This window comes from Propithecus coquereli, unplaced genomic scaffold, assembly GCF_000956105.1.
Source record: "Propithecus coquereli isolate 6110/MARCELLA unplaced genomic scaffold, Pcoq_1.0 Scaffold748, whole genome shotgun sequence".
Taxonomy (NCBI): Eukaryota; Metazoa; Chordata; class Mammalia; order Primates; family Indriidae; genus Propithecus; species Propithecus coquereli.
In genome coordinates, this window is record NW_012153596.1 from 907,253 (window position 1) to 933,966 (window position 26,714).

The 26,714-nt window shown below is 44.7% G+C and overlaps 1 protein-coding gene across 2 annotated transcripts in view; it reads left to right on the forward strand.

The window, feature by feature from the left end:
• Positions 1 to 23,065, forward strand: part of TKTL1 (transketolase-like 1) — a 40,119-nt gene extending 17,054 nt beyond the window's left edge. For both annotated transcript variants that reach the window (XM_012662047.1, XM_012662048.1), the window contains exons 6-13: positions 106 to 299; positions 8,918 to 9,082; positions 14,463 to 14,619; positions 16,009 to 16,139; positions 18,113 to 18,196; positions 20,959 to 21,055; positions 21,211 to 21,330; positions 22,893 to 23,065. In XM_012662047.1, coding sequence (XP_012517501.1) covers positions 106 to 299; positions 8,918 to 9,082; positions 14,463 to 14,619; positions 16,009 to 16,139; positions 18,113 to 18,196; positions 20,959 to 21,055; positions 21,211 to 21,330; positions 22,893 to 23,065 — 1,121 coding nt within the window. The remainder of the gene's footprint in view (positions 1 to 105; positions 300 to 8,917; positions 9,083 to 14,462; positions 14,620 to 16,008; positions 16,140 to 18,112; positions 18,197 to 20,958; positions 21,056 to 21,210; positions 21,331 to 22,892) is intronic.
• Positions 23,066 to 26,714: the final 3,649 nt, after the last annotated feature.

Sequence of the window (26,714 nt, forward strand, 5' to 3'; positions counted from 1 at the left end):
TGAGTCCTAGACTGACATCATTTCCATCGGGATGTCTTTCAGATGACCTGATAGGCACTTCTTAAATATTTATAGAATTAATGTCTTTTATTTGTTTTGTTACAGACGTTGAGGATGCAGAAAATTGGTATGGAAAGCCAATGTCAAAAGAAAGAGCAGATGCAATTATCAAATTAATTGAGAGCCAGATACAGACCAACAGGAATCCTACACCAAAACCCCCTATTGAGGATTCACCTCAAATCAGCATCATGGTTATAGAAACGACCTCTCCACCTGCTTACAAAGTTGGTGACAAGGTAGGCAAAAAGGTGGATAATTGAATAAATCGTGTACATCAACTGCTTTGTTCTCCGGTTTTGTTCCTAAATACACAGGATTCTTCATTTTTCTGATCTCCATGGATAAACAAATTACTGGACGGTATGACATTTAATTAGCAGTTATAAGCAATAAAGATGGGTTTACTGTCTCTTTTAGTAGCTCTGATTTTTATTCTCTGCTTTCACACTTAGGTCTGAATATTTTTATTGGTCGGTTGCTATTTATTAGCACCTGGTGTTGTGTGGCTTTTTCTTGCTTCCTAACTTTGGTTTGTGAGCTGACAGTCTACTGTACATGAAACTGCCACAATTCTGTGTCTGCCGTAAGGATGGTGGCCCAGGTGGGCTGATCTTTTGGACATACTCTCTGGATTACACAGGGCAGCAGAGCAGTTCATCAAAACCAGTTCTGTGAAAAGGAATCAAATTATGCATGAAACCCTGAAGATAAAGCCTTCTTGTTTTTTATCATTTTTATATCCTGCCTTCTGGTATATTATAGCAGAACTGAAATAGGCAGGGTCTTCAGGATCTAGAGAAAATAGGGTGGCAAGCCTGGGAGGAAGAACATGTTTCTGACCCTTCCTTATTTGGAGAAATTTTGAGAGTTGCTTGTTTTCTTAGCCTGGTGATAAGGGTTAAAAATAAATGATTTGGGGCCAGACACAATGGCTCACGCCTATAATCCTAGCCCTTTGGGAGGCTGAGGCGGAAGGATCACTTGAGGTCAGGAGTTCAAGACCAGCCTGGGCAATAGTGAGACCTCATCTCTACAAAAAATTAAAAATTTAGCCAGGCATGGAGTGGCGAGCACCTGTTGTACCAACTACCGGGGAGGCTGAGGCAGGGGAATCGCTTGAGCCCAGGAGTTTGAGGTTGCAGTGAGGCATAATGACACCACTGCACTCTGGCCTGGGCAACAGAGCAAGACCACATCTCAAAAAAAAAAAATTAAAATAAAAAGCAGAAGAAAGAAAAAAGTGCATGTTAATGAAGGTTACTTTGGCAATATGTGTTAACACTTTAACTTCACACCCTTCAAAGTAGTGGTACAACTTACAGGAATTCAGCCTACAGAAATACGTATTTGCAAGTGTGCAGATACGTTTGTCAAAATGAATGTTCATTGCAACATTTGTTAGGATACCAAAATTAGAAACAGCCCAGCATGGGAGGCTAAGAGCTTGTCCAAATTATTAGTAAATTTTTTTTAAAAGTTACAAAGCAGCATAGTGTATAATTCTGTTTATGTGTTGAAAATCTTAAAAGAGGTTATTATACATGATTGCAAGGCATAAAAAAGTGGTTTCGCAGAAATGACACCAAATGTTAAGTGTATACCTCTAGGTGGAATTACGGGAACTTTTAAATTTTATAAAGTATGAATAGGAAAAAAATTATTAAGGAAGCAGGCCAGTTCATCAAAAGTCAGTGAGTTCAAAGACCAGGCGAGGTGGCTCACGCCTGTAATCCTAGCATTCTGGGAGGCTGAGGCGAAAGGATCACTTGGCTCAGGATTTGAGACCAGCCTTAGCAAGAGCGAGACCCCATCTCTACAAAAAATGGAAAAAATTAGCTGGGTGTGGTGGTGTGCACCTGTAGTCCCAGCTACTCAGGAGGCTGAGGCAGGAGGATCGCTTGAGCCCAGGAGTTGGAGGTTGCAGTGAGCTGTGATGATGCCACTGCACTCCAGGCGGGGCAACAGAGTGAGACTCTGTCTCAAAAAAAAAAAAAAAGTCAGTGAGTTCAAAAATAAATCACATTAATATGCAAATCTAAGAGTTGACTCTTTGAATTACTGATACAATAGACAAGCCATTAGCTAGCCTACTCAAGGAGATAAAAAACATATATAAACTTAGTCATTGGAAAGAGATGATAACCACAGGTACAAAGAACATGTAAAGAATTATAAGAAAACCATAAACAACTCTATGCTAATTGGTATGAAAACGTGTTAAACAATTTTTACGAATACATAAAATATCAAAATTGACTAAAAGAGATACAAAAACCCTAAGTAGGTCAATAGCCATAGAAATAAATTGGGAAAACTGTCCAAGAGCTATGCTTCCAAAGCACTGGGCTCACCAAGTTACAAGAGTGATTTATTTTTAACCTTCAAGGAATGGGTAATCCCTAAGCTATTGAAAACCTTTCCAAATATGGAAGAAGATGGAAAGTGTCATCTAGATTCATTTATGAAGCAAAAATGTGGCAAAGCTAGCCCAAAGGGGAAAAAAATTGTAAACCAGCCTCATTTATGAATATTAATGTAAAATTCTAAATAAAACATTAACCAATCTCAACTCCATTAGTACATTAAAAGAAGTGTATGAATCAGCGAAGTTCAAATTAGTAATACAGATGATTCATCAATATTAGGAGACTTACTAATATAATTCACTGTCATATTACTAGGTCAAAGGAAGGAGGAAAAGCGTGATTCATAAAATTCAACATTTCTGGTGGGTTCTTTTTTTTAAAAAACCTCTTAGTAAAACAAAGTAAGATTGGTGAAATACTTCCTCAATTTGATTCTAGATGTAGACATCTTAAATCTGGAGCCCCTTTTGCACCTATCAGCCCTGCTCTGGAAGTGCTAGTTGTTGCAGTTAAGGAATAAAAGAATCATTACCTAAGCCGCGTGTGGTGACATGCGCTTGTAGTCCCAGCTACTCAGGAGGCTGGTACAGGAGGATCACTTGAACCCAAGAGTTTGAGGTTGCTGTGAGCTATGAGGATGCCACTATGTCTAGCCTGGGTGACAGTGAAACCCTGTCTTAAAAAAGAAAAAAAGTCAGCACCAATAAAGAGACAGCAAGTCTGTCATTATTTGCAGGTGATAGAGTTGTATATCTGGAAACCCAAGAGAATCTACCAGAAATGGTTAGAAATAAGAACAGAGACCAGTAAGAGAGCTTGTAGCAAAACTAAGGTACAAGATCAGTTCCTTTCTTATATTGAATAACTAGTTAGCAGGTATAATGGTAAGATATCCCTTCGATAATAGTAATAGAAATTAAAACGTCTAAGAATAATCATATATAATCTATACTAAGATGCTTATACAATTAGAAGCCAAAAGAAGACTGTATGTCTTCTACGCAAGAGATGAGATGCTCACCAAATATTAGATTGGTGTGAAGGTAATTGCGGTTTCGGACCATGAATTTTAAATCATTAGAACTAGGCTCAAACACATCTTTATTAATCAAAATAGGAACCATTGCAGTCAACACATTTTTGCCAATGAGAAATAAGTTTGTTTATTCCTGTAGCATAAAAATCTATGCTTCGGGATTTGACGAACTCTTGGAAAGCATTTTCTGCATCTTGCTGGTTGTAGGAGTGTTTTCCCTGCAAAAAGTTGTCACAATGCTTGGAGAAGTGGTAGTCGGTTGGTGAGAGGTCAGGTAAATATGGTGTCTGCGGCAAAACTTCGTAGCCCAGTTTGTTCAACGTTGGTTGTGCGACATGCAGTCAGGCGTTGTCGTGTAGGAGAACTGGGCGCCTTCTGTTGACCAATGCCGGGTGCAGGCGTTGCAGTTTTTGGTGCATCTCACCCATTTGCTGAGCATACTTCTCAGATGGAATGGTTTCGCTGGGATTCAGAAAGCTGTAGTGGATCAGACTGGCAGCAGGCCACCAAACGGTGACCATGACCTTTTTGTGGTGCAGGTTTGGCTTTGGGAAGTGCTTTAGAGCTTCTTCTCGGTCCAGCCACTGAGCTGGTCGTCGCCCATTGTAAGTTGTTGTAGAAAATCTCCTTCTCGTCACACTTCATAATCCAATGGAGAAGAGAAATACTTCATTGTTGCTTACAGTAAGAGAAGATGACATTTCAAAATGATGATTTTTTAAAATTTTCGGTCAGCTCATGAGCCACCCACTTATCGAGCTTTTTCATCTTTCCAATTTGCTTCAAATGCCGAATGACCCGACTGTAGAATGGTCGACATTGAGTTCTTCGGCAACTTCTCGTGTAGTTGTGAGATGATCAGCTTCAATGATTTCTCTAAATTGGTTGTTGTCAACTTCTGATGGCTGGCCACTGCACTCCTCAACTTCGAGGCTCTCATCTCCTTTGCAAAACTTCTTGAACCACCACTGCACTGTACATTCGTTAGCAGTTCCTGGGCCAAATGCGTTGATGTTGCGTGTTGTCTCTGCTGCTTTACAACAAGAAAATCACTCGAGGGAAAGTCCTTGGGAGTGGTGGAGATGTGTCTGTTTGCAAGGTGCTGGGAGCGCTTCCCCAGGGCTCTGGGCTAGGAAGGCAGCGGGTAGGTGCCTCCTCACTTACTCCTCTGGGGCCCAGCCTAGTGTGGGGCTGCAGCAGCAGTGTGTACAGGAGCTGGAGCGGGAACTTGCCCAAGAGAGAAGTGAGTGGGTCCTTGGAAGCGGTGATGAAGTGTGCGGCCGGCCCACATCGAGAAGATGAGCCCAGAGGTGGAGCCCAATCCCTACAGGTGACCCTACGTTGTGGGTCAGAGGCGTTGAGGGGGACGAACGAGGTTTCCATGCTGTCAGGAGTGAGGCACTCCCCATGTCCTGCTCACACCGACTCCCGCTATCCTTTTCTCAGTTTTGTGGGGTGGGGGATGGATCCCGTTCCCATATGGTCAAGGCCACGTCTTATTACTTGTCGGAAGATGTTCTTTCTCTTTTTAAAAAACCCCAAGTGAGTCAGGCATGTGGTGCTGCTCCTGTGTCTGCTGAGTGTCCAGTTTCCTGTCACCCTTCCCTCTATTACCCACCTCGCTCTACATGAGACTGATTAGTAAGAACTTTGAAAAGATGACATCAAATGTAAAACTGGCTAAGCATAAACTTTGAATTTCATAAAGGCTCCTTGGAGTATCTTAAATGGGAGTGGGGCGGGAGAGAGCGGAGTTAGCCCTAATCTGAGATATTAGGGTGCTCCTTAACATCTCAAATCGTTCGACATTACCAGGCCTCGCCACCGCTCTCCTTTCTCCTTTTCTAAGAAGGCTTGTTGATTAAGGAGGTGGACTGCAGTGCAGTGGTTGAGGGTAAGGACTCTGGAGCTGGACTGATGGGATTCAAATCCCAGGTAAACTTGGGCAAGTTCTCAACCTCTTTGCTTCAGTTTCTCACCTGTTAAATGGGGATAATAGTAATATCTATCTCTGTCATAGTTGTGAAGATTGAAAAAGTCAGTATATGTAAAGTTCTTGGAGTAGTGCTTGTACGCGGTAAGGCTTGCACAAGGCCTTATTGCTTAGTGTATTTAGTAGCAAGCAGTCACTGAGCTTCCACTATGTGCTTAGCACTTTACATTCATTGTCTCTTCTCACCACAACCCCGTGAGATTGCTACTGTTATTTTACCCCCATTTTATAGGTGAGAAAATTAAGGCTGAGAGAGCTACTTCAGGTCATAGAAATAGGAAATAATAAGGTCTGGACTTACCAGGTTTGTCTTAATCCAAAATTCACACAGAACTGTCTCCCCAGTAAAAATAAATAAGCCATTAGGTAGCGTGGCTAAAAACTGGATGGCATTAAAGTAGATGAAATAGGAAAGATGTTATTGTTTCTCTTTCCCTTTAAAGACCATGAGAGTTTTTATTTTAAAAGAGTTTTAGGCCGGGCACGGTGGCTCACGCCTGTAATCCTAGCTCTCTGGGAGGCTGAGGCGGGTGGATTGTTTGAGCTCAGGAGTTCGAAACCAGCCTGAGCAAGAGCGAGACCCCGTCTCTACTAAAAGTAGAAAGAAATTAATTGGACAACTAAAAATATATAGAAAAAATTAGCCAGGCATGGTGGCGCATGCCTGTAGTCCCAGCTATTCGGGAGGCTGAGGCAGAAGGATTGCTTGAGCCCAGGAGTTTGAGGTTGCTGTGAGCTAGGATGATGCCACGGCACTCTAGCCCGGGCAACACAGCGAGACTCTGTGTCAAAAAAAAAAAAAAAGAGTTTTAGTTGTTGTGACATACACAACTTCAGTGGAACTTTTAGGGTGCTTCGTTTTAACTGTATTGCCAAATATGAAGGGTTTAAAAAAAAAGAAAATTGCTCGAATTTGCTTTTTGTCTAACATCATTTCCATAGTCTAAAATAAATATAAAATAAACAGCAAGTAATAAGGCATTAGCAAAAAAAAATAAAGTGAAAAATACGCATTAAAATGGTGGATAACATACTCACACTTATTTTAAGAACGCGTTCCAGTATCAAACGGCAAATTTCAACAATGCTAAAACTGCAATTACTTTTGCACAAACCTAATATTTGTGTGTAGACTGTTTCTGAAAGGTCGCCTCACAAACCTATTGTTGCTGTTTACCTCTGGGGAGGAGGGGAACTTGGTGGCTAGGGGAGAGGAGCAGGAGGAAAATGGCCTCTTCACTTGATATCCTTCTATTTATTTATTTATTTTATTTTCTGGAGACAAGGTCTCTGTTGCCCTGGCTGGAATGCAGTGGCATGATCATAGCTCACTGCAGTCTTGAACTCCTGGGCTCCAGTGATCCTCCTGAGCAGCTGGGACTATAGGTTTTCACCACTATGTCCAGCTAGTCTACCACTATTGCCCAGGCTGGTCTTGAACTCCTGGCCTCGAGTGATCCTCCTGCCTCACCCTCTCATAGTGCTGGGATTATTGGTGTGAACCACTGCAGCCAGCTGTATTTTTTTAGAGTGCTTAGATGAAAGAACAAAGACAAATGAAGAGGCATTTAAAGTGTACAAATCAGTGGTTTTTAGCATATTGACAAGAGTTGTGAAACCGTCACCAAAGTCAGTCTTACATTTCCATCACCCCAAAAGAAACCCCATACCCATTAGCAGTCACTCCCATTCCGGACCTGTCACCCCTGGTAACCACTAACCTACTTTCTGTCTCTTTAGATTTGCCTATTCTGGACATTTCACATAAATGAGATCATGAGCCCAGGAGTTTGAGATGCAGTGATCTTTTGTGTCTGACGACTTTCCCTTAGCACAATGGTTTTCAGATTCATCCATATGTAGCATGTACCAGTAACTCATTCCTTTTTGTACTCAGATAACGCATTTTATAGATAGACCACATTTTTTTTTTTTTTTTGAGACAGAGTCTCACTGTGTTGCCCGAGCTAGAGTGCTGTGGCGTCATCCTACCTCCCAGCAACCTCAAACTCCTGGCTCAAGCGATCCTCCTGCCTCAGCCTCCCGAGTAGCTGGGACTACAAGCATGCACCACCATGCCCGGCTAATTTTTTCTATATATTTTTAGTTGTCCAATTAATTTCTTTCTAATTTTAGTAGAGATGGAGTCTCACTCTTGCTCAGGCTGGTTTCGAACTCCTGAGCTCAAACAATCCACCCGCCTCGGCCTCCCGGAGAGCTAGGATTACAGGCGTGAGCCACCGCGCCCGGCCGATAGACCACATTTTTTTATCCATTCACCTGTTGATAGACATTTGGTTCGTTTCTACCTTTTGGATATTGTGAATAATGCTGCTTTGAACATTTGTGTACAAGTTTTTGTATAGATGTATGTTTTCTCTTGGGTATATACCTAGGGGTAGAATTGCTGGTTCATATGGTAATTCTGTGTTTAACAGTTTGAGGGGCTGCAAAACCTCGTGGGTTTTTTTTTGTTGTTTTTTAGACAGGATCTTGTTCTGTCACCCAGGCCAGAGTGCAGTGGTGTCATCATGGCTCACTGAAACCTCCCAACTCGGGGGCGCAAATGATCCTCATGCATCAGCCTCCTGAGTAGCTGGAACTACAGGCACATGCCACCATGCCCAGCTAATTTTTCTACTTTTTGTAGAGATAGGGTCTTGCTCTTGCTCAGGCTGGTCTCGAACTCCTAGTCTCAAGCAATCCTCCTGCCTCAGCCTCCCAGAGTGCTAGGATTATAGGCGTGAGCCACCGCACCCTGGCCCAAACTTTGTTTTTTAATAGAAAAAGTCAATATTGTAAAGGTGTCAGTTCTTCCCTAAATTAATTTATAAATTCAGTCCAATCTCAAATAATATTCTAGTGGAATTCTTTATCATTGGTGTCATGATTCTAAAGTTCTGTATTTTAATTTTTTGGAGTGAGTATTATTAGTTTTATAATTAAAAAGCCACAGAGGCATTTGCATTTTGGAAAATAATTTTTAAAATTTTAAATAAACTATATGGATGAGACAATAAATTTAGATGAGGCACATGTTTCAAATAAAATGCCATCTGTAAATTTTTAGACAGTAGACCAATTAATGTAGCAAAGTAATTGGAAGAATACAATAAGGACTATTAATGTCTGGAATCTCACTGATGGGTTGTGGGATGTTTTCCTGCTTGGGAAGTAGGGGTAGGAGGATGTTAACTAAAAAGAGCACAATTCTAGAAAAGTTGAGTACGATATCAGCCACTTATGAGACACCTTTTTGGGAAATTGATACCAGATGAGCCAAGTATGGGTTTAAAATTGGCTAGCAATCCATGTTTATGACCCTAAAGGAAATTACTGGTGAGTCACAGATTTACTTTTTTCATCAAGACAGATGACAATTTGTAATTCTACAAAATTATACCTTCCTTCTAAATGCCTTCTAAGAAAGTCTACCACTTGACTTTTTCTCTCTTCCAGATGGCTACTCTGAAAGCATGTGGGTTTGCTCTGGCTAAGCTGGGCCATGCAAATAACAGAGTCATTGTGGTGGATGGTGACACCAAGAACACTACCTTCTCTGAGATATTCAAGAAAGAATACCCTGAGCGGTTCATCGAGTGTTTTATTGCTGAGCAGAACATGGTGAGTGTGTAGCATCTCTTTCTGGTCTTCTTGCTAACTTATCAGTGGCCCACAGGACATAGGAGGCCCACCCTGCGTTACAGTTTTTCTTTTCATTTATAAAAGCAAAGGGACTGGAAAAAAGTCTCTAGGGAAACAGGAGGCAGGTCTGCTAGGAGGGGCGTGGTAGACTTCTCAGCTCCCTCCCCAGGCAGGCCAGGGACAGCAGGCTGGGGGTTGAAGTGTCCCAAGCTCCCTAGTGGCTCTTCCTGTCCAGTCCAGCCCATAACTAGGCAACCTGACGACCACCCAGAGGCAAATAGGTTGAGGAACCGCAGGGAAAGCGTTTTTCCTCTCTCCACTGTAGGGCGGGGCCTAATACATTTTAGAAATGCAAATGTCACACCACTTGTAGTGTCAGGAATACCAGTAGTTAGAGCTGGCACCTTGCATAAAGCTGTTCTGCTTTTCTGTGCCTCAGTCTCACCTCAGAGTTGTCTTAATGCAGGGAGTCACTTGTGTGCGTGCACCCATGTCCGACCCTCAAGAGAGAAGGGAGTTAATGCAGGTAAACCCTTTGACCTCTAAAGCTCTGCCAGCACGATGCCCACTTCCTGTCTTTATGTCACAGAGGCCAAAACAGCACTGGGTACCTCAGTGATTTTCTTCTGGCCAGAAAACCATAGGCCAGCAGGTGTCATGTGATCTGAGATATTAAGATTGGCTAGCAATCCTTGTTTATGACCCTAAAAGAAATTACTGATAAGTCACAAATTTACTTTTTTCATCAAGACACATGACAAATTGTAGTTCTACAAAATTATACCTTCCTTCTAAATGCATTCTGAGAAACTCTGCCACTTGACTTTTTCTCTCTTCTAGGTGGCTACTTGGAAAGCATGTGGTTTTGCTTGCAATACTTTATTTTCCAGCAATACTTTATTTGGAACAAGTAGTATTTAAAATCTTTTAAAAATTAGTTCAGCATTTAAAAATTAGGAGCTTTGCAAATAGAATCCAAATTTCTGGATTGTCTTGAAAAATGGGAAGAACTGCCACTGCAGGCTGGCATTGCCTCCTAATTCTGGTTGACTGGAGCCAAGCAGCAGCCCTGCTTAGATGGGCACTCACAGCCAGTGCCCTGTGGTCCCCACACTGTGTTGGTCCACTTGTTCCTTTAACGATGCTTCTTGGGCCCCATTGGTGTTGAGATTTAAGCACTCCTGTTCAGTAAAGTGGGTCATCACGGTTGTAAAATATGTTTTTCCATGGGTTTCATTTCATTTTGAATGGGAAAAATGCAATCCATAATTTTCTGGACTGACCCTCCTATTAAAAAGCTGACTCTCCAAGTCATTGACTCCTTTAGTCAACAACCGTATACTCTGTGCCTGTTGATGTCTTCTCATACTTGAAAGAAAACTCGTAAAAAAGGGGCCAGCAGGTAATATTTGGTGCCATGCCGAAAGAGGTGGCTACAGTAAGTGCATGACAAGGGACAATCAGGGACAGCCTTTCAGAAGAGGTGACATTTAAGCTGAGACTCAGGTGACAAGGAGTCAGTCATGCACAGATGTGGGCGTTGGCATTCCCAGCAGAGGGCATAGCTAGCTGTGAGGCAGGCCCAAGCTTGGAGTGTTCAGGGAGCGTAGGGAAGGCCAGAGTGGCAGAAGTGTGATGAGTACAGAAGGAAATTGGCTTGGAAATGTCTCTGGGGACCAAATCATACAGGGTCTTACGGGCCACTTTCAGCATCTCGGCTTCTCTTGCAGTTTGCTGGGAAACCTTGCAGTGTGGAGAATGGCTTTGTGGGGGAAGGGAAGGAGGTGAAGGAGAGGGTGGCCTGGACCAGGGCAGTAGCTGTGAGCTTGGGGAGAAGCAGACTTATGGGAAACTTCCTTGGCATGAGAGCTGGCAGGATGCCCAGGGGTTGATGTAAAGGCAGGAGCCAAGGTTGGTACTTGGTGTAGGCCAGGATGCCTGGGTGAGGTTGGCCTCATCTCTTGAGATTGAGAAGACTGGGGGAGGAGTGGTTTTGGAAGGACCATCAGGAGCTGTTCAGACCCAGAGGGTCAGAGTACCTGCTAGGTATGCAAAGGGGGAGGGTACAGTGCTGTCAGGTAGGTCAGCCAGAGATCAGTTGACCTCAAGTGTGTCTGCTCTCCAAACCACTGAATGTGTTTTTCTAAGCTACATACCATTTTTCCTAGCTTTAAATTAATATCTAAATTTTGTTTTTAATTTTTTTGTTTTAGAGACAGGGTTTCGCTCTGTCACCCAGGCTGGAATACAGTGACGCAATCATAGCTCACTGCAGCCTCAAACTCCTGGGCTCAGACAATCCTTCTGCCTCAGCCTCTGGAGTAACTGGGACCGCAGGCATGCACTACCATACCCAGCTAATTTTTTAAAATTTGTTGTAGATATATGGTCTCATTACATTGCCCAGGCTAGTCTGGAACTCCTGGCCTCAAGCAATCCTCTCACCTTGGCCTCCCTAAGTGCTAGGATTATAGGCATGAGATACCATACCCAGCCCCTAACATCTAAATTTTTTTTTTTTTTTTAAGAAACAGGGTCTTGCTCTGTCATTCAGGCCAGAGCACAGTGGTGCAATCACAGCTCATTGTAGCTTCAAACTCCTGGGGTCAAGCGATCCTCCTGCCTCAGCCTCCCAAGTGACTGGGGCTACAGGCGCACACCACCACACCTGGCTAATTTTTTTATTTTTATTTGTTTAAAGATGAGATCTCTCTATGTTGCCCAGGCTGGTCTTGAACTCCTGACCTTGAGTGATCCTCCTTCCTCAGCCTCTCAAAGTGCTGGGATTATAGGCATGTGCCACCAGGCCCAGCCAATTTTTGATATTTTATGTTAATACTCAGATCATTTAATTAAAGGTTATGCTAAGACTCTTCTTTTGTCAGAAATTAAATCCCCTTTTCTACTTCAATTCTTATTTCCATTCCATTTCCCCAATATATCTTTATGCATGAAAGCCTTTTATCAATTGTCTGATTATTATTCTCTGTAGCAAAAATATGCATGTAAATTGATAGCTTTTTTCTTATATCCATAGCCTCTGAGCATTAGAATTTTTTTCTTATTGTTATGGCTATTACTATTAGTTTATATATCAGTGGATAAATAAACTTGTAATTTGAATGCGATGAAATTCAAAACAGATTCTTTTCCTGTTTTTCTTTTTTTTGAGACAGAGTCTCACTCTTTTCCCCGGGCTAGAGTGCCGTGCCGTCAGCCTAGCTCACAGCAACCTCAAACTCCTGGGCTCGAGCGATCCTCCTGCGTCAGCCTCCTGAGTAGCTGGGACTACAGGCATGCGCCACCATGCCCGGCTAATTTTTTGTATATATTTTTAGTTGGCCGATTAATTTGTTTCTAATTTTAGTAGAGACGGGGTCTCGCTCTTGCTCAGGCTGGTTTCGAACTCCTGAGCTCAAACAATCTGCCCGCCTTGGCCTCCCAGAGTGCTAGGATTACAGGCGTGAGCCACCGCTCCCGGCCTCCTGTTTTTCATTTTAACGGTGTAAGTGCTAAGAAAACTTACTCACGTAGTAAGTTGATGAAAAGGGAAGTTTTGTTGTAGGAATGTCACTCAATTCTTTGAATTCCTTTCCATTTATAAGCCAAAAATCACCCAGTGATTTTTTCCTTTAAAGTTGGTTATAAAAATTATTTGTAGACAGTTTCATTAGGTTCTCTTCTCAATTTTGTTGAAAGAATTGGGAACCGGCCGGGCGCGGTGGCTCACGCCTGTAATCCTAGCTCTCTGGGAGGCCGAGGCGGGTGGATCGTTTGAGCTCAGGAGTTTGAAACCAGCCTGAGCAAGAGCGAGACCCTGTCTCTACTAAAAATAGAAAAAAAAAAAAAAAGAAAGAAATTAATTGGACAACTAAAAATATATAGAAAAAACTAGCCGAGCATGGTGGTGCATGCCTGTAGTCCTGGCTACTCGGGATGCTGAGGCAGGAGGATCGCTTAAGCCCAGGAGTTTGAGGTTGCTGTGAGCTAGGCTGACGCCACGGCACTCTAGCCCAGGCAACACAGGGAGACTCTGTCTCAAAAAAAAAAAAAAAAGAATTGGGAACCACCTGACTTGCAAAAGTCATTGTCATCTGATCATTTAACCTCTTCACTTTCTCAGTATCAGCGTGATTATTTCAAATTGTTCTCTTTAGTTCTATGTGGAGGTTTTGCATTCAGGGATATTGCCCCACTGTGAGAGTGGGGTGGGTGAGAGAGTACCTTTGGAAGTTAGTTTTCTGGAGGTGACTGTTAAGGAGACAGTGGGAAGGAACACAGGCCTTCTCTGGAGTAGATGGATGCAAAACCAAGTTGGTATGGATGGGAGTTTCTTGACTTTGAAATCATCCATGGCCACATCCCCCTTGGAAAGTCTTGGTTTATCCCTGAAGAGGCTTATACTCTGGTTTGAAACCTGCTGGGGTATATGAGCCTGGAGATACAAAGTGGGAGGCATGACCAGGATGCAGATCAGAGTAGCATTGGGCCATATTTGACTTCCCAGAGCCAGAGGGCTAATGGGGAAGAGTGTGAGCATGGAGCCCTGAGGGCACACTCCAAAGGCCTATTGGGAAAAGGCACACAGTCCAGCAAATCCAGTGACACAGCAGGACTAGACTGTTGCAATGTCATAGAAACCTGGAGAAGCATACGCCTTGAGAAAAAAAGGGTTAATTATTGTGCTTACTGCTGCTGAGAGGTCAGATGAGATGCCAGCTGAGGTCAGGTAACCTCTTACGCTTGGCAGCTTTGAGGTCCGTCGTGGGGTCAGCCTAGATGAAGTAGGCTGGGGAGAGAGTGGAGGGTAAGAAAACAGGGACAGTGACTATAGACAACTTAACAGGAAGTTTTCTGTGAAGGAGAACATAGATGTGGGGCAGTCTCTGGAAGAAGGATAAGGCAGAGGTGGGAGAATGAAGTTGAAAGGTACTGGCATGTATATTTAAATGGTAACAGAATGATCCAAGAGAAAGGGAGAAACCAAGTTAATACAAGAGGGGAAGGGGGACTGCATGATTGGAGATAACTTTGAGAAAGCAAGAGAGGGATGAGATTCAGGATGGTCAGTGGGCACATTGGGCTTAGGGAGGTGCAGGGAGGGCGGATCAGGAGTCGACAGGGACAGACGGGAGAGACTCCATCCCTAGGAGATACAAGGTGAGGGTACCATCTGAAAAGGAGGGGGCAGGAAGGGGTAGAGAGGGTTTGAGAAAAGAGAATGGCAGGGAGGCACGCTGGAACTACAGAGCGATGTGGCCTGTGCAGAGCAGGGGTTATTATCATGGGGACCGTGTGGTCTAAACCAGGGGGTGGGCAGGGCCCAGAGGTTTTCTGATCCATGTTCTTTGTGTTACAGGTGAGCGTGGCACTGGGTTGTGCCACCCGTGGTCGGACCATTGCTTTTGCTAGCACCTTTGGTGCTTTTTTGACCCGAGCATTTGATCAGATCCGGATGGGAGTCATCTCTCAAACCAACATCAACCTCATTGGCTCCCACTGTGGAGTATCTGTTGGTAGGAGTTCTGTGGGCCATCTTGATAGCCTTCCTCCTTTACAGGGAAGGATTCGAATGTGATTGGCAGAACCATGAATTTCTTACGGTTCCATAAAGTTCGATTGTTCATGACTTCTTTTACAAAAGCCATGTTGTATTTTAAAAGGTCAGACGCTCTGGGCAGCTTTTGAAGTGAATCTCTTGGTGCTGCTGTAGAGTGCCTCCCCTTGCAGTCACTGAGAAATAGTCTGTCCTGAGTGTCCTTATGTGTTGGGCCATGTACAGGGGATGATGAGGGCAGCAGCCCCTCCCACCCTCACTTTGGTCCCAGTCTAACTGGGGGTGAGCAGCGTGACCAGAGGGAAGAGAGGAGGATTCTGGCTGGTGTGAGGCCTGCTCGGATGGCATGGGGGCGAGGGTGACCACCAGCACCTTCCTGTTTTGGGCAGTGGGAACCCTTGGGGAACATGATGCAAGGGAAATAAGGCCAACAACAGCACTGTTCTAGGAATGTTAACCTGACAGGGCGGGCTAGAAGAGAACCACAGGAAGTAGGGAGGCCAGGGAGGGGATTGAAACAAGGTGTGTGGTAGAAACAGCAGCAGGGTAGAAAGTCCAGGGTGGACCTGAGAGCGTCTGAAGGAAGAAGTGAATGTTGCTAACAGATGGAGGGGCCTGAAAAGCCGAAAACAGGTCTCGGGTTTTCTCACCTGGGAAATGTCAGGGAGTTGAGTTCATGAGCAATAGCAGAGGACACGGGAAAGATGAGCTGTCTGGTAGGCCTGTGGTAGGCAGATCAGCTGGGCAGACATGGCAGCTTACACTTGCTGCTGGAATGCTGCAGGTGCACATGAGGGAGCAACCCGAGTGACTCCCTGGGAGAATTAGGCTGGACAAGATGGCTCTAGATGGCGCTGGGAATTATGGCCATCTGGGTAAAGCTGAAGGAACCCAAAGGGGTGTTAGGTTCAACTACTTTGAAGGCCTGGAGAAAGGAAAGAGACCACTTGGGTCTGCAAATCCCAGTCTCTTGATGGAGAGCAGAGAAGGAATGCCAAAGCCTGAGCGGACCCTCCAAAGGAGGGCAGGGTCAGCGGCTCCGCAGAGCCGACTCAGGCCACCAGTGCTCAGTGAACTTGGATAGGAACACTGAGGAATCTGAAAGGTCAATTAGGAGCCTAACCTGAGGTGTTATGGTACAATCTCAAGGGAAGTAGGCCTGTGAAAGCTCAATGTAAATTATAACCAGTTAAATCAACATCATAATTGGACCATATTGGAGGACTCTGTTGTGGTTTGGGACACCCATGGCAGTAAGAGTTATTGCTTCTCAAGAGTGAGTGGGAGGTAGAGGGCAGGTTCCTGGTGGGGTCATGCTCATGTTTTTGTTGGGCTGTGGCTTTCTCAGGTGAAGACAGCCCCTCCCAGATGGCACTGGAGGATATGGCCATGTTCCGAGCCATTCCCAACGGCATTGTTTTCTATCCAAGTGACGCTGTCTCGATGGAGCACGCTCTTTTTCTGGCGGCCAATTCCAAGGTATTTTTAAGGGGACGCTGGTTCAGACAGAAAATGATTCTGGGCTCTGATACTAGTTTGATAGCGATGATTGGATTTTTTCTTAGCACAAAAGTAAATTCATTGTAGAAAATTTGGCATTAGGATTCTTTTTAAAAATGCAAAAACAGGTGATTATGCACACAAACACATTTGCTTTGTATCAAACAGTCCTTTCAAGCAGAAGGATACTGAACAAAACTGACAGCCTGTATCTGGGCTCAGCACAAGAAACAGGGACCACTCTGGGTATTCTAAACAAGAAAAGGTTTAACAAAGGTTGCTTACAAAGTCGCAGCAGTGGGCTCCAGGCAGGATCCCAAACTACAACGTGTTAACCCACCAGTGGAACAGCCACCTCTGAGTCCACTGCTGGGCCTGTTGGACTTAAGACACACCCTGGTTGCTGCAGACAAGGATACAGAAGCCACCGTTGCCACTGCCTTTTGACATCCAGGGAGCTGGAGAGTGGGTGGCAGGATGCTACTGCAGACAAAGCCCAGGCCTGGGCCCTAGCTCGCCCTCAGAAACAGCTGAGAAGGGCAAGAGTGTGGCCTCAGCCTCGCTTTTACTCCTGAGATCTCACACAAGGGCATCAGAGGGACAGAATTAAGTTTCTGTCCAGAACCTAGCTGCAGGGGACAAGCGAGCGCAGTCTTTATCTCTCCAGCTAACGTTTGCCACGCTGCCCTTGCCACCCCTGTGCCTCACCCGTGCCCCTGGGCACAGTTGGGGCAGATCTTATGAGTTCCCAGTCTAAGCGTTTGCAACACATGGACAGATGTTTCTTTGATTTGTTTTATAAGTAGGTTCAAACTGTGCTCATTATTCTGTACTTGCTTGTTTACTTACTACATCTTGGAGTTCTATTTTATGATTTCATACATGCCATAGGATTTCATTTCTAGAAAGGTCAAAAGAGGCAAATAAAGACTATGATATAGAAATGACAGTACAGATTGCTTCTTAGGGGTGGTGAGTGACTGAAAAGAGGCTTCTGGGCTTGGGTGATAATGATGTGGTGATGCCTTTGTCAGAGTTTATGAAGTGCTACACATAGGACCCTGAATATTCATTTATACTACGTGTTTGTGTTGAAGTTGATAACAAAAATGTATTTACATCTTCTGATTGGGAAAAGGGCGAGTCATTTCGTATTCGGGTATTTAAAGTCTTTCTTTTTTTTTTTTTTTTTTTTTTTTGAGACAGAGTCTTACTCTGTTGCTTGGGTTAGAGTGCCGTGGCGTTAGCCTAGCTCACAGCTACCACAATCTCCTGGGCTCAAGCGATCCTACTGCCTCAGCCTCCTGAGTAGCTGGTACTACAGGCATGCACCAATGCGCCACCATTCCCAGCTAATTTTTTCTATATATTTTTAGTTGTACAGCTAATTTCTTTCTATTGTTTTAGTAGAGACGGGGATCTCACTCTTGCTCAGGGTGGTCTCGAACTCCTGAGCTCAAACGATCCGCCCGCCTCAGCCTCCCAGAGTGCTAGGATTACAGGCATGAGCCACCGCACCCGGCCTAAAGTCTTTCTAAAGATAAAGCATTACAGGATATTGTGGTAAAAATTAATTTTTAAACGTTGTGTTCTGGGATTTGTAGTCAACATGAGTCAGTGCTCCTGCCCTGAGTTTGTGTCCTATGGAGACAGAACAGGTCGGTGTGTACATGGGAAATCTTTCCCAGGGCAATAGATGCAGTAGTGCAGCGAGCTTAGCACTGAGGGCATCTGCTAGGGTCCTGCTTGGGCTTTGCCTGGCATGATCAGGTGACGCATGACCTGTTTGCCGGTGGTTGTAGATGCTTGTCCTTTGCTCCAAGGTATACACTTTGTTTTTAGTAAAAAGAACTATTCAGTCCTCCTTTCCCCCACTTGTTGTAAGGTCCTTTAGTTGGAAATTTATAGTTTGATTTTCTAAACTGTGACTCTGGTTTTCATTTCTACCCTAGGGAATGTGCTTCATTCGGACTACCCGACCAGAGACGGCAGTTATTTACACCCCACAAGAAACCTTTGAGATTGGAAAGGCCAAGGTAAGGGCTTCAGTTCTCCAGTGTTGTTCAGTATCATTTCATGTGAACAGAACTGTTCTAAATATTACAGTATAGGTATCTCCACAGTCGAGGTGTCGTCCATTCTTTGTTCTGTTTTTTTTTTTTTTAAAGTAAAATAAATTGTGACCTTTACCTGCTTTTCCTCAGGAAGGAACATTCTACCAATTTCATCTTGCCCTGAACTTTTCTCCTTTCCAAATGGAGTCGCTTTTTGTTGAACTCTTAAAGATAAATAATAACAACATGAAGCCACTTGAGTGTGTTGGCTGTAATGTAGCATAGCTGTTTTCAATGAGTAATAGATCCGTTAGGTTCAGATTTTACCGATGTAAGGCCAGGCAGAAAAGGAAACATGGGCCATCTTTCTACTGGAAATTCTGTGGCCTTGAGGTTGGTCTTGCACATAGGATATAGAGTCACCTGCAGGCCTGCTGGTAAAGGTTGGCATTGCTGGGCACTTCTGAGCTCTGGTGAGAAGCTTGGATTATCAGCCCTGCCTGTAGGTGTGGATCAGAGAAGGTAAGCAGCTCGTTCAAGGGTTTACAGCTTGTGAGCACCAAAACCTGGATTCAGGCCCAGGTAGTAAGCCCAGCCTCTCTGGGCCTGCCCACCAAACCGTCCACCTCCTGCTCTGCCTGCCTGTCAGGACCTTGTATAGGGAAAACCAGAAAAGTGTACGGAGAAAATAAATGACTCTACTCGCCACCTAGAAAGTGGGACTTACAGACATTTTGGCATATTTTCTGTCCTGCCTTTTCCTAGGCATATATGTATATTTTATACAGTTGAGATCATACCGTGTAGAAAAGTGTTAAGTCCTGCTTTTATCTTAAAAGCATTTTGTGATGCCATTAATATTCTTCTTAAATATGTGAAATACCTATAGCTACTCTTGAAGGAGCCAGCAGTCAACAGCCAACTTGATTTCTAAGGGCTAGGCTGCTCCAGAATTCATAGTCACTAGTGGCTCTGAATGGCTATAGTGCCACAGAAAAGCAGGTATTTTCCGGAACTGTCCACTGTGTGCCATTAGATAACTAGAAAATGACACTGAATGCAAAAGCTTTAGTATTCACCTTTAGTGTTAACTACAGGTTCTGTTTCTGTGGAGAGAGCATCTTGACATTTATATGGTTTGCAGAGCTTTCTCATTTCTCTCTTGTCTTCTTTTTCCTTATATTTTCCTTGTCCTGAAAAAAGAAGTAAATTTCTTGATGGTGTCAAGGATTTGAGTTCCAACGTGTGTGATAATGTGCATGACATGGATAATTAAGGGACTGGGTTTTGCAAAGGGGACATAGATGTGTGTGTATGTATATATGCATTTACATGTATTTTTAAAGGCTAGGACATCCTCAAAGAATGGAGAGGCTTAGAAACCTGACTGTTTATACTATCAGCAATGGTTCTTAAGCTACAGGGAAACCTATTGAGAGAAATCAAATGAAGAATAATTCCAGATGCTTTCAAGTTGGCTTTAGAGATAACAAAACTGTATGAAATAAGCCTAGGAACTGTCTTTGGTTGCAGAATAGTAAGTTGAGAGCATGGGCTTCGACATCAGCTCTGCCTGGCTACGGGTCTCAGCCCTGTCCTGGGCCAGTTCCTCCTGCTCTGAGATTCACTTTTCTCAGCTGCAGGATGGTCCCACTACTGATAGATTTTGCAAGGAGACTGTGAGGGTTCTCAGAGCTTAGGCATGCAAGATGCTTAGCACACAGCACGCTGCAAATGCCCAGCATGTTCTCCATTAACTCGTTAGTCGTTGGAGTCCAAACTGTGTGCACGTTGCAGTAAGCTCTCAAACCAGTCCAGAGGCTGTACATTTCCAAGACCCTTTAGTGGGTGTGAGGCAGGGTACTTATCTGTGCTCCAGGGCAGATGAGTGGTATGATTGCTTCTGGCCCTCTGCATTTTAGAGTCTAGTTTGAAATCCACCTTCTTTGTTAAAGGATCATTTTGTGGCCAGGCGCAGTGGTTCACGCCTGTAATCCTAGCACTCTGGGAGGCCGAGGCGGGAGGATCGTTTGAGCTCAGTTGTTCGAGACCAGCCTGAGCAAGAGCGAGACCCCATCTCTACTAAAAATACAAAGAAATTAGCTGGACAACTAAAAATATAGAAAAAATGAGCCAGGCATGGTGGCGCATGCCTGTAGTCCTAGCTACTCGGGAGGCTGAGGCAGAAGGATCACTTGAGCCCAGGAGTTGGAGGTTGCTGTGAGCCAGGCTGACGCCATGGCACTCTAGCCCGGGCAACACAGTTGAGACTCTGTCTCAAAAAAAAAGGGGGGGGGTCATTTTGTGTTTGTATTATATAAGAATTCAATTTCAAACTCGTTCTAAAGCAAGAGGAAAGGTAGATGAATTTGTAAAGCAGATGTAAAATAGGGCTTATAAAAAAGAATGTGTCCTTGCTTTTAAATGCATCTGATTTTTTTTTTTTTCCAGAGACAGGATTTGCTCTGTCACTCAGGCTAGAGTGCAGTGGTGTGATCATACCTCACTGCAACCCCAAACTCCTGGGTTCAAGTGATCCTCCCTCCTTGGCCTCCCAAAGTGGTAGGATTACAGGCATGAGTCACCGCACCTGGCATGATATTTTTAATAGTGAATTATTAAGGGGTGAAATTGTTAGGATTGCAGAAGAGCAGCATAGCAGAGTGCCATGTCCCCTTCTTTGAGATGCGCTCTGTATGAAGCAGTAGTAACCACAGCATTTTGTTTTGCTGGTGCTATACCAGGTCGTCCGCCACAGTGACAATGACAAAGTCACAGTTATTGGAGCTGGAGTTACTCTGCACGAAGCCTTAGCAGCTGCTGATGATCTTTCTAAACAAGGTGGGTTGGTTATGTCTGAACATTAAAATTCAAGCTGGGGAGAGGTCGAACTTCAGCTACCTTGTGTGCCTCGATCGATCCTTTTATTTTTATCCCTACATATTCTTTATTCTAAGTTTGCATCATATACCAAGCTAGTTATTGCTGTTCTCCAGATATTTCTATCCGTGTCATGGACCTATTTACCATCAAACCCCTGGATGCTGCCACCATCATTTCCAATGCAAAAGCCACAGGCGGCCGAGTCATCACAGTGGAGGATCATTACCCAGAAGGTGTGTGTGGGCATTGGGAATGGTGTTTCCCTTGATTGGAGATGTACCCTGCTCTCTTGGGCATCACCTGCGGTGGCCCTACCCCTCAGGCAGCATACCTTCATTATTGCTTTCTGCAGGAGTAGCAGTCTAGGGGTCTCTCTTCACCCGCCTGAACTGGTTCCCTAAATGTGAAGCCATGCTCATATACATTTGTGTGTCCCCGGCAGAGTGCACAGTGCCTGGTCACCAAGGGGGTCAGTGGCAACACAGAGGAGTGGCTAAGTCAGCATTGTGGGTAGGAAGGAATCATGAAAAGCTTTACAGTTTGAGTTTTGAATGATTAATAGTTCGCCCCCACCAAAAAAGTGGGAATGGTGCCTTATAAGCAGAGAACACAGCAAACACAGAAAAAGAGTATGCCAGGGAGAGGGAGCTGGGTGATCCTTGGGCCTGGGAAAGTTAAGTAGGGCAGACAATGTGATGCAGTAAGGAACTTCATCCTGTGTCAGGGGCCCCAGGACCGTACTCACAGTGTGTGATTCTCTGGAAGGACTCAAAGGACCTGACACAGAGTCACTCCACAGCTAAGGTTGATCACAGAGAAAGGGCATGTGGCAGGACCTGTCAGGGCAGGAGCCACGGGTAGAGTTTGGAGAAGCCCTGCCTTAGGCTTCCCCCTCCCTCCCCCTCCTGCATGAGGGGCACAACAAAAACACATCCCACATGGACTGTGTTTCTGCCCGGGGATGCCTACTAGACACTCAGCACCCCAGGTTTTTGTCAGGGTCTGGTCATGTTGGCAACTTTGGCCAGGCACGTACCAAAAATTCCCAACTCCCAGCAAGAAAGCAGGTGCTTGGCATAAACCACATTGTTTGTACAAACATTCCAGGTGCAGGGCCCACCCTCATCAGGGAAAGTGTCACAGCAGTGGAGGGAACTTGCATCAGCCAAGGGCCAACCTTGTGAGCCAGCAGCCGGCCTGCTGGTGACTCTCTTCTGCACAGTTCATTTGTTGGTTTTAACACATTAATTGCCATGTGAGTTGTATTTAACATGCTAGTTTTGAGCACAGGGCCTCGTGAAGTATATGTAACTCACACATCTCTTCACCTTGGGAACCTCAAGAACTATTTTTCAATTTGCATATAATTCACGCACAGAAAACTAAAAAATGACATTTTTTCATTAAAGTAGAAAGGATCGTTTTGTTTTCAAAATTTTTATTCTCTTTTCATAATAAACACCATGGCTTCAAGGAAAAAATTTTTTTTCTAATGTGGTAGTCAGTGTGTTAATCCTTTTCAGGTCCCTGACAGCTTTGAGAATCTCAACTCTCCATCCATGGGGCCCAGATTGAGAGCAGTGCCTGCTGTAGGTGGGGGTGGGAGCAATTTGGAGACTTGCACTTTAGAATAAGAACTCTTCAGGCCAGTCTGAGAATGACTGTTCACATGAATCAATGACTAGTGAAAAAATTTTCCCCTGGGAACCAGCAAATTCAAAAGCCTCTATATGATGGGGCTTTAAGGCTAACTAGCCACTTCCAGAAAAGATCCCAGTGTCTCTTGCTTCCCCAGGCGGAATTGGGGAAGCTGTCTGTGCGGCTGTCTCCATGGAGCCTGACATCCTGGTTCATCAGCTGGCCGTGTCGGGAGTGCCTCGGAATGGGAAGCCGGATGAGCTGCTGGATATGTTTGGGATCAGTGCCAGACACATTATTGCGGCCGTAAAACGCATTTTAATGAACTAAAATGTTTATCTTACATCTATGCTTGTTCCAAAACCATCATTTTAAAACACATACTGTTTTGTTCTTTTTAAAAGCAAAGCCAGGTAACACCTTTCTTCATTCCTAATTCAGAAATTCAAGTTAACTACTTTTCTTTTAAACTGTAACTGCATATTCAAATGTTATCTTTTTTTATCATTAAAGTGAGTAATAAGATTTTAAGTGACAAAATAGGTAACAAAGCAATCACCCGGGCGGGGCGCGGTGGCTCACCCCTGTAATCCTAGCTCTCTGGGAGGCCGAGGCGGGCGGATTGTTTGAGCTCAGGAGTTCGAAACCAGCCTGAGCAAGAGCAAGACCCCATCTCTACTAAAAATAGAAAGAAATTAATTGGACAACTAAAAATATATAGAAAAAATGAGCCGGGCATGGTGGTGCATGCCTGTAGTCCCAGCTACTCAGGAGGCTGAGGCAGGAGGATCGCTTGAGCCCAGGAGTTTGAGGTTGCTGTGAGCTAGGCTGACGCCACAGCACTCTAGCCCAGGGAAAAGAGTGAGACTCTGTCAAAAAAAAAAAAAAGCAACCACCCGATACTAAATTTTCTGACGAGACTACAGATAACTGGGTTGGGGATCAATGTGTAGAGTACCAGTTTCTTAAATGTGTGTTTCCCTTGCAAGCAGAGAAAACGTAACTTGAATCATAGGCTTCGCTAGCCCAGGTTTTACAGCGCTATAGCGCCGTGATACATACTGCTGTTCCCAGTTTGAGATTCCATGCGCTGCCTTCCTACCTGCAGCTTCCTGGGTAATGTGTGACTGCAGTTGCCCTGGAATTTCCTTCGATGTATGCCCTCATCTCCCCTCCACGGTTCGGAGGCTGTGAGGCAGCAGTGAAAGCTGTTAGGATATCCTGTGCTGCCTGTAGTGACCGTTCTGTGAAGAGATGAGAGCACAATTAGTTGTAGTCTCCACACTGTACTGTTCAATGTTAATAAAGCATCTCAAAACCAGCTGCTTTATTCAGTCTGTGCCTTCTGTGCAATTCAGTTTCTCTGTGGTAAAGTCTGAAACAGGGAAGGAGCTCCTATCTAAACCAGGAGAGAGCCACGGCCCCAGCAGTAAACCTGGAAAAGGATAATGGGCTGCAGAGGGACCACTCACTAGACAACAGCGTATGGCCTGAAAAGCTAACCCCGAGCCAACTCCTTCCTTGTCATCTCATCACATAAATCCTGTGGCTGGAATGCAAGAAAAGTACCAGCCAGCTAAAGGTGGACCTGAGCTTCAAAACTAAATTTAGAATTGCACTGGAGGCCCGGCACAGTGGCTCATGCCTGTAATCCTAGCCCTCTGGGAGGCCGAGGCAGGAGGAATGCTTGAGATCGGGAGTTCAAGATCAGCCTAAGCAAGAGCAAGACCCCATTTCTACCAAAAATAGAAAAAATTAGCCAGGCATGGTGGCCCATGCACCTGTAGTCCCAGCTACTGGGGTGGGGGCTGAGGCAGGAGGATCGCTTGAGCCCAGGAGTTTGAGGTTGCGGTGAGCTAGGCTGACGCCATGGCACTCTGGCCCAGGCGACAGAGTGAGACTCTGTCTCAAAAAAGAAAATTACACTAGATGTATCTGGTATGTCACATTCCTTTTTATTGCCTTAATTAAGTGGTCATCAGGGTTCTTTGGAGCCATGACCAGTTTGTCTCAGGAATTATTCTAGAATGTGTGGTATAGAGATGAAAGAACTAGCCTGGGACTTGGGAGTCATCAGGGCCTACCTATTCTACTCCAGTCCTATTTAAGTTACTGGTGTCCTGGCCTGTAAAATGAGCATAATTGCTCTGCTTATTTCATAAGATTTCAAAAATTATTTTGTAAAAATAGTTGATACTGAGTGTAGAAAATTGGGAAAATACAAATAAGCAAAAAATTTATTTTGAGGTAATCAGTTTCCCACACTCTATACAATTCACTCATTTAAAGTGTACAATTCAGTGGTCTTTAATAGTACAACTGTCACCACATTCAATTTTAGAACATTTTTATCACCCCAAAAAGAAACTCCATGCCTATTAGTCACTGCTCATTCTCCCTCCCCCCCTCAAGCCCCTGGCATGCACTGATCTATTTTCAGTCCCTATGGATTTACCTCCTCAGCATAGTTCATGTAAAGGGACTCATACCACTTAGCAGAGTGCATTTGAGGTTCACCTACGTAGCATGTGTCAGAACCTCGTTCCTTTTTCTGGCCACATGACATTGCATCGTATGGATCTAGCACATTTTAGCTGTTCATCAGTTGATGGACATTTGGGTTGTTTACACTTTGTCTCTTGTGAATGTGCTGTTCTGAATATTCATATATACAAGTTTGTGGGTAGATGTAGATTTTCACTTCTCTTGGGTCATACAGCAATTCTGTTTACCCTTTTGAGTGCCTGTGGGGTGTTTAAATAAAGTTTTGTGAGGAGTAAATGAGACAATGATTGAAGGTGATCTGTAATCAGTAAAGCATCATGTATTGTAAAATAAGCCATTATTAACAGACTAACCAGAACATTGGGTGGCTGTGCTTGCTTGTATTCAGATGTAAAATGCCAAATTTGGTGATATCTACAACAGAAACAGTGCACACAAATGCATTGTGGCAGCCTAAATGTAGCAACAAATATCCATGATTAAAGTGCAATCTGAAAATGCAGGAAAGAGCCCAAAAGCCTCAACTCGGGCCCCTGGAAGGTTCTGGGCAGAAATAGTAGGACAGTTAAAAGTAATGGGGCACAGGAGCCATGATCACCGGAGAAGAGGGAGCCCTCTTGCCAACTTGGCCTGGCTGTAGCTTCTAAGTAGCCAAGGTGTTACACTACAGTGATGTGGGCAGGGACACTGCAAACTTGTAAGAATACTCATGGATGCTCCCTGAAGGATGCCATGGACCCTGGCCTCTGGGGCCAGCCTCCTCGCCCCTGAGACTTACTAACATCTGCATACTGCTCTGATCTCTCCCATGGAAAAGCCACCTGGCAGGGACTCAGGTGACCTGGTGGTGTCCCATGCCTGGCTTTAATCCCCAAACGTGCTACTTGTTGGCAGTGGGGTCTTAGGTAACCACGGAATCCTTTATGCCTCAGTTTTTTCATCTGCAAAAGGGAGTGATGGTGATAATATCTAACAGGGTTGTGGTGAGAATTTTAGAAATGCTGTTGAAATGTCCGCATTTAGGCCTACCCTGCCCACCTCACAGGTTCCTACTTCGCAGCCACGCCCTGGGCTGCGGATACCTGCTGTCCCTCCCCATTGGCCCCTCTGCACGCTCCTTCCCAGCATCACTGGGATTATATTGGGGTTGGCAGCGACTCGGACCCGACTTTCCTCTCCCTTGCCAGCCCTCCTCCTCCTCTGCAGCCCTAGCGGCTAGCCTGTCCCGCCCCAGCCGCCTCGCTACCCACCATTGATGCTGCCTCTCTCCGGCCCGCGCCTATTGCGCCGCCCGCCTGCCGGCGACTGGGACCTAACCACACGCGGGCAGCGGCCGGGTCACGTCATAGGGTTTTGTCCCGTCACTCTCTGAACCACAGCCAATCAGCGTCGCCCGCGCGCCGAGGAGCGCGCCCCGCGGGAAGGGGCTTAAGTTGGACTGGCAGTGAGGTCCCTGTGCCACTGGGGAGCCGAG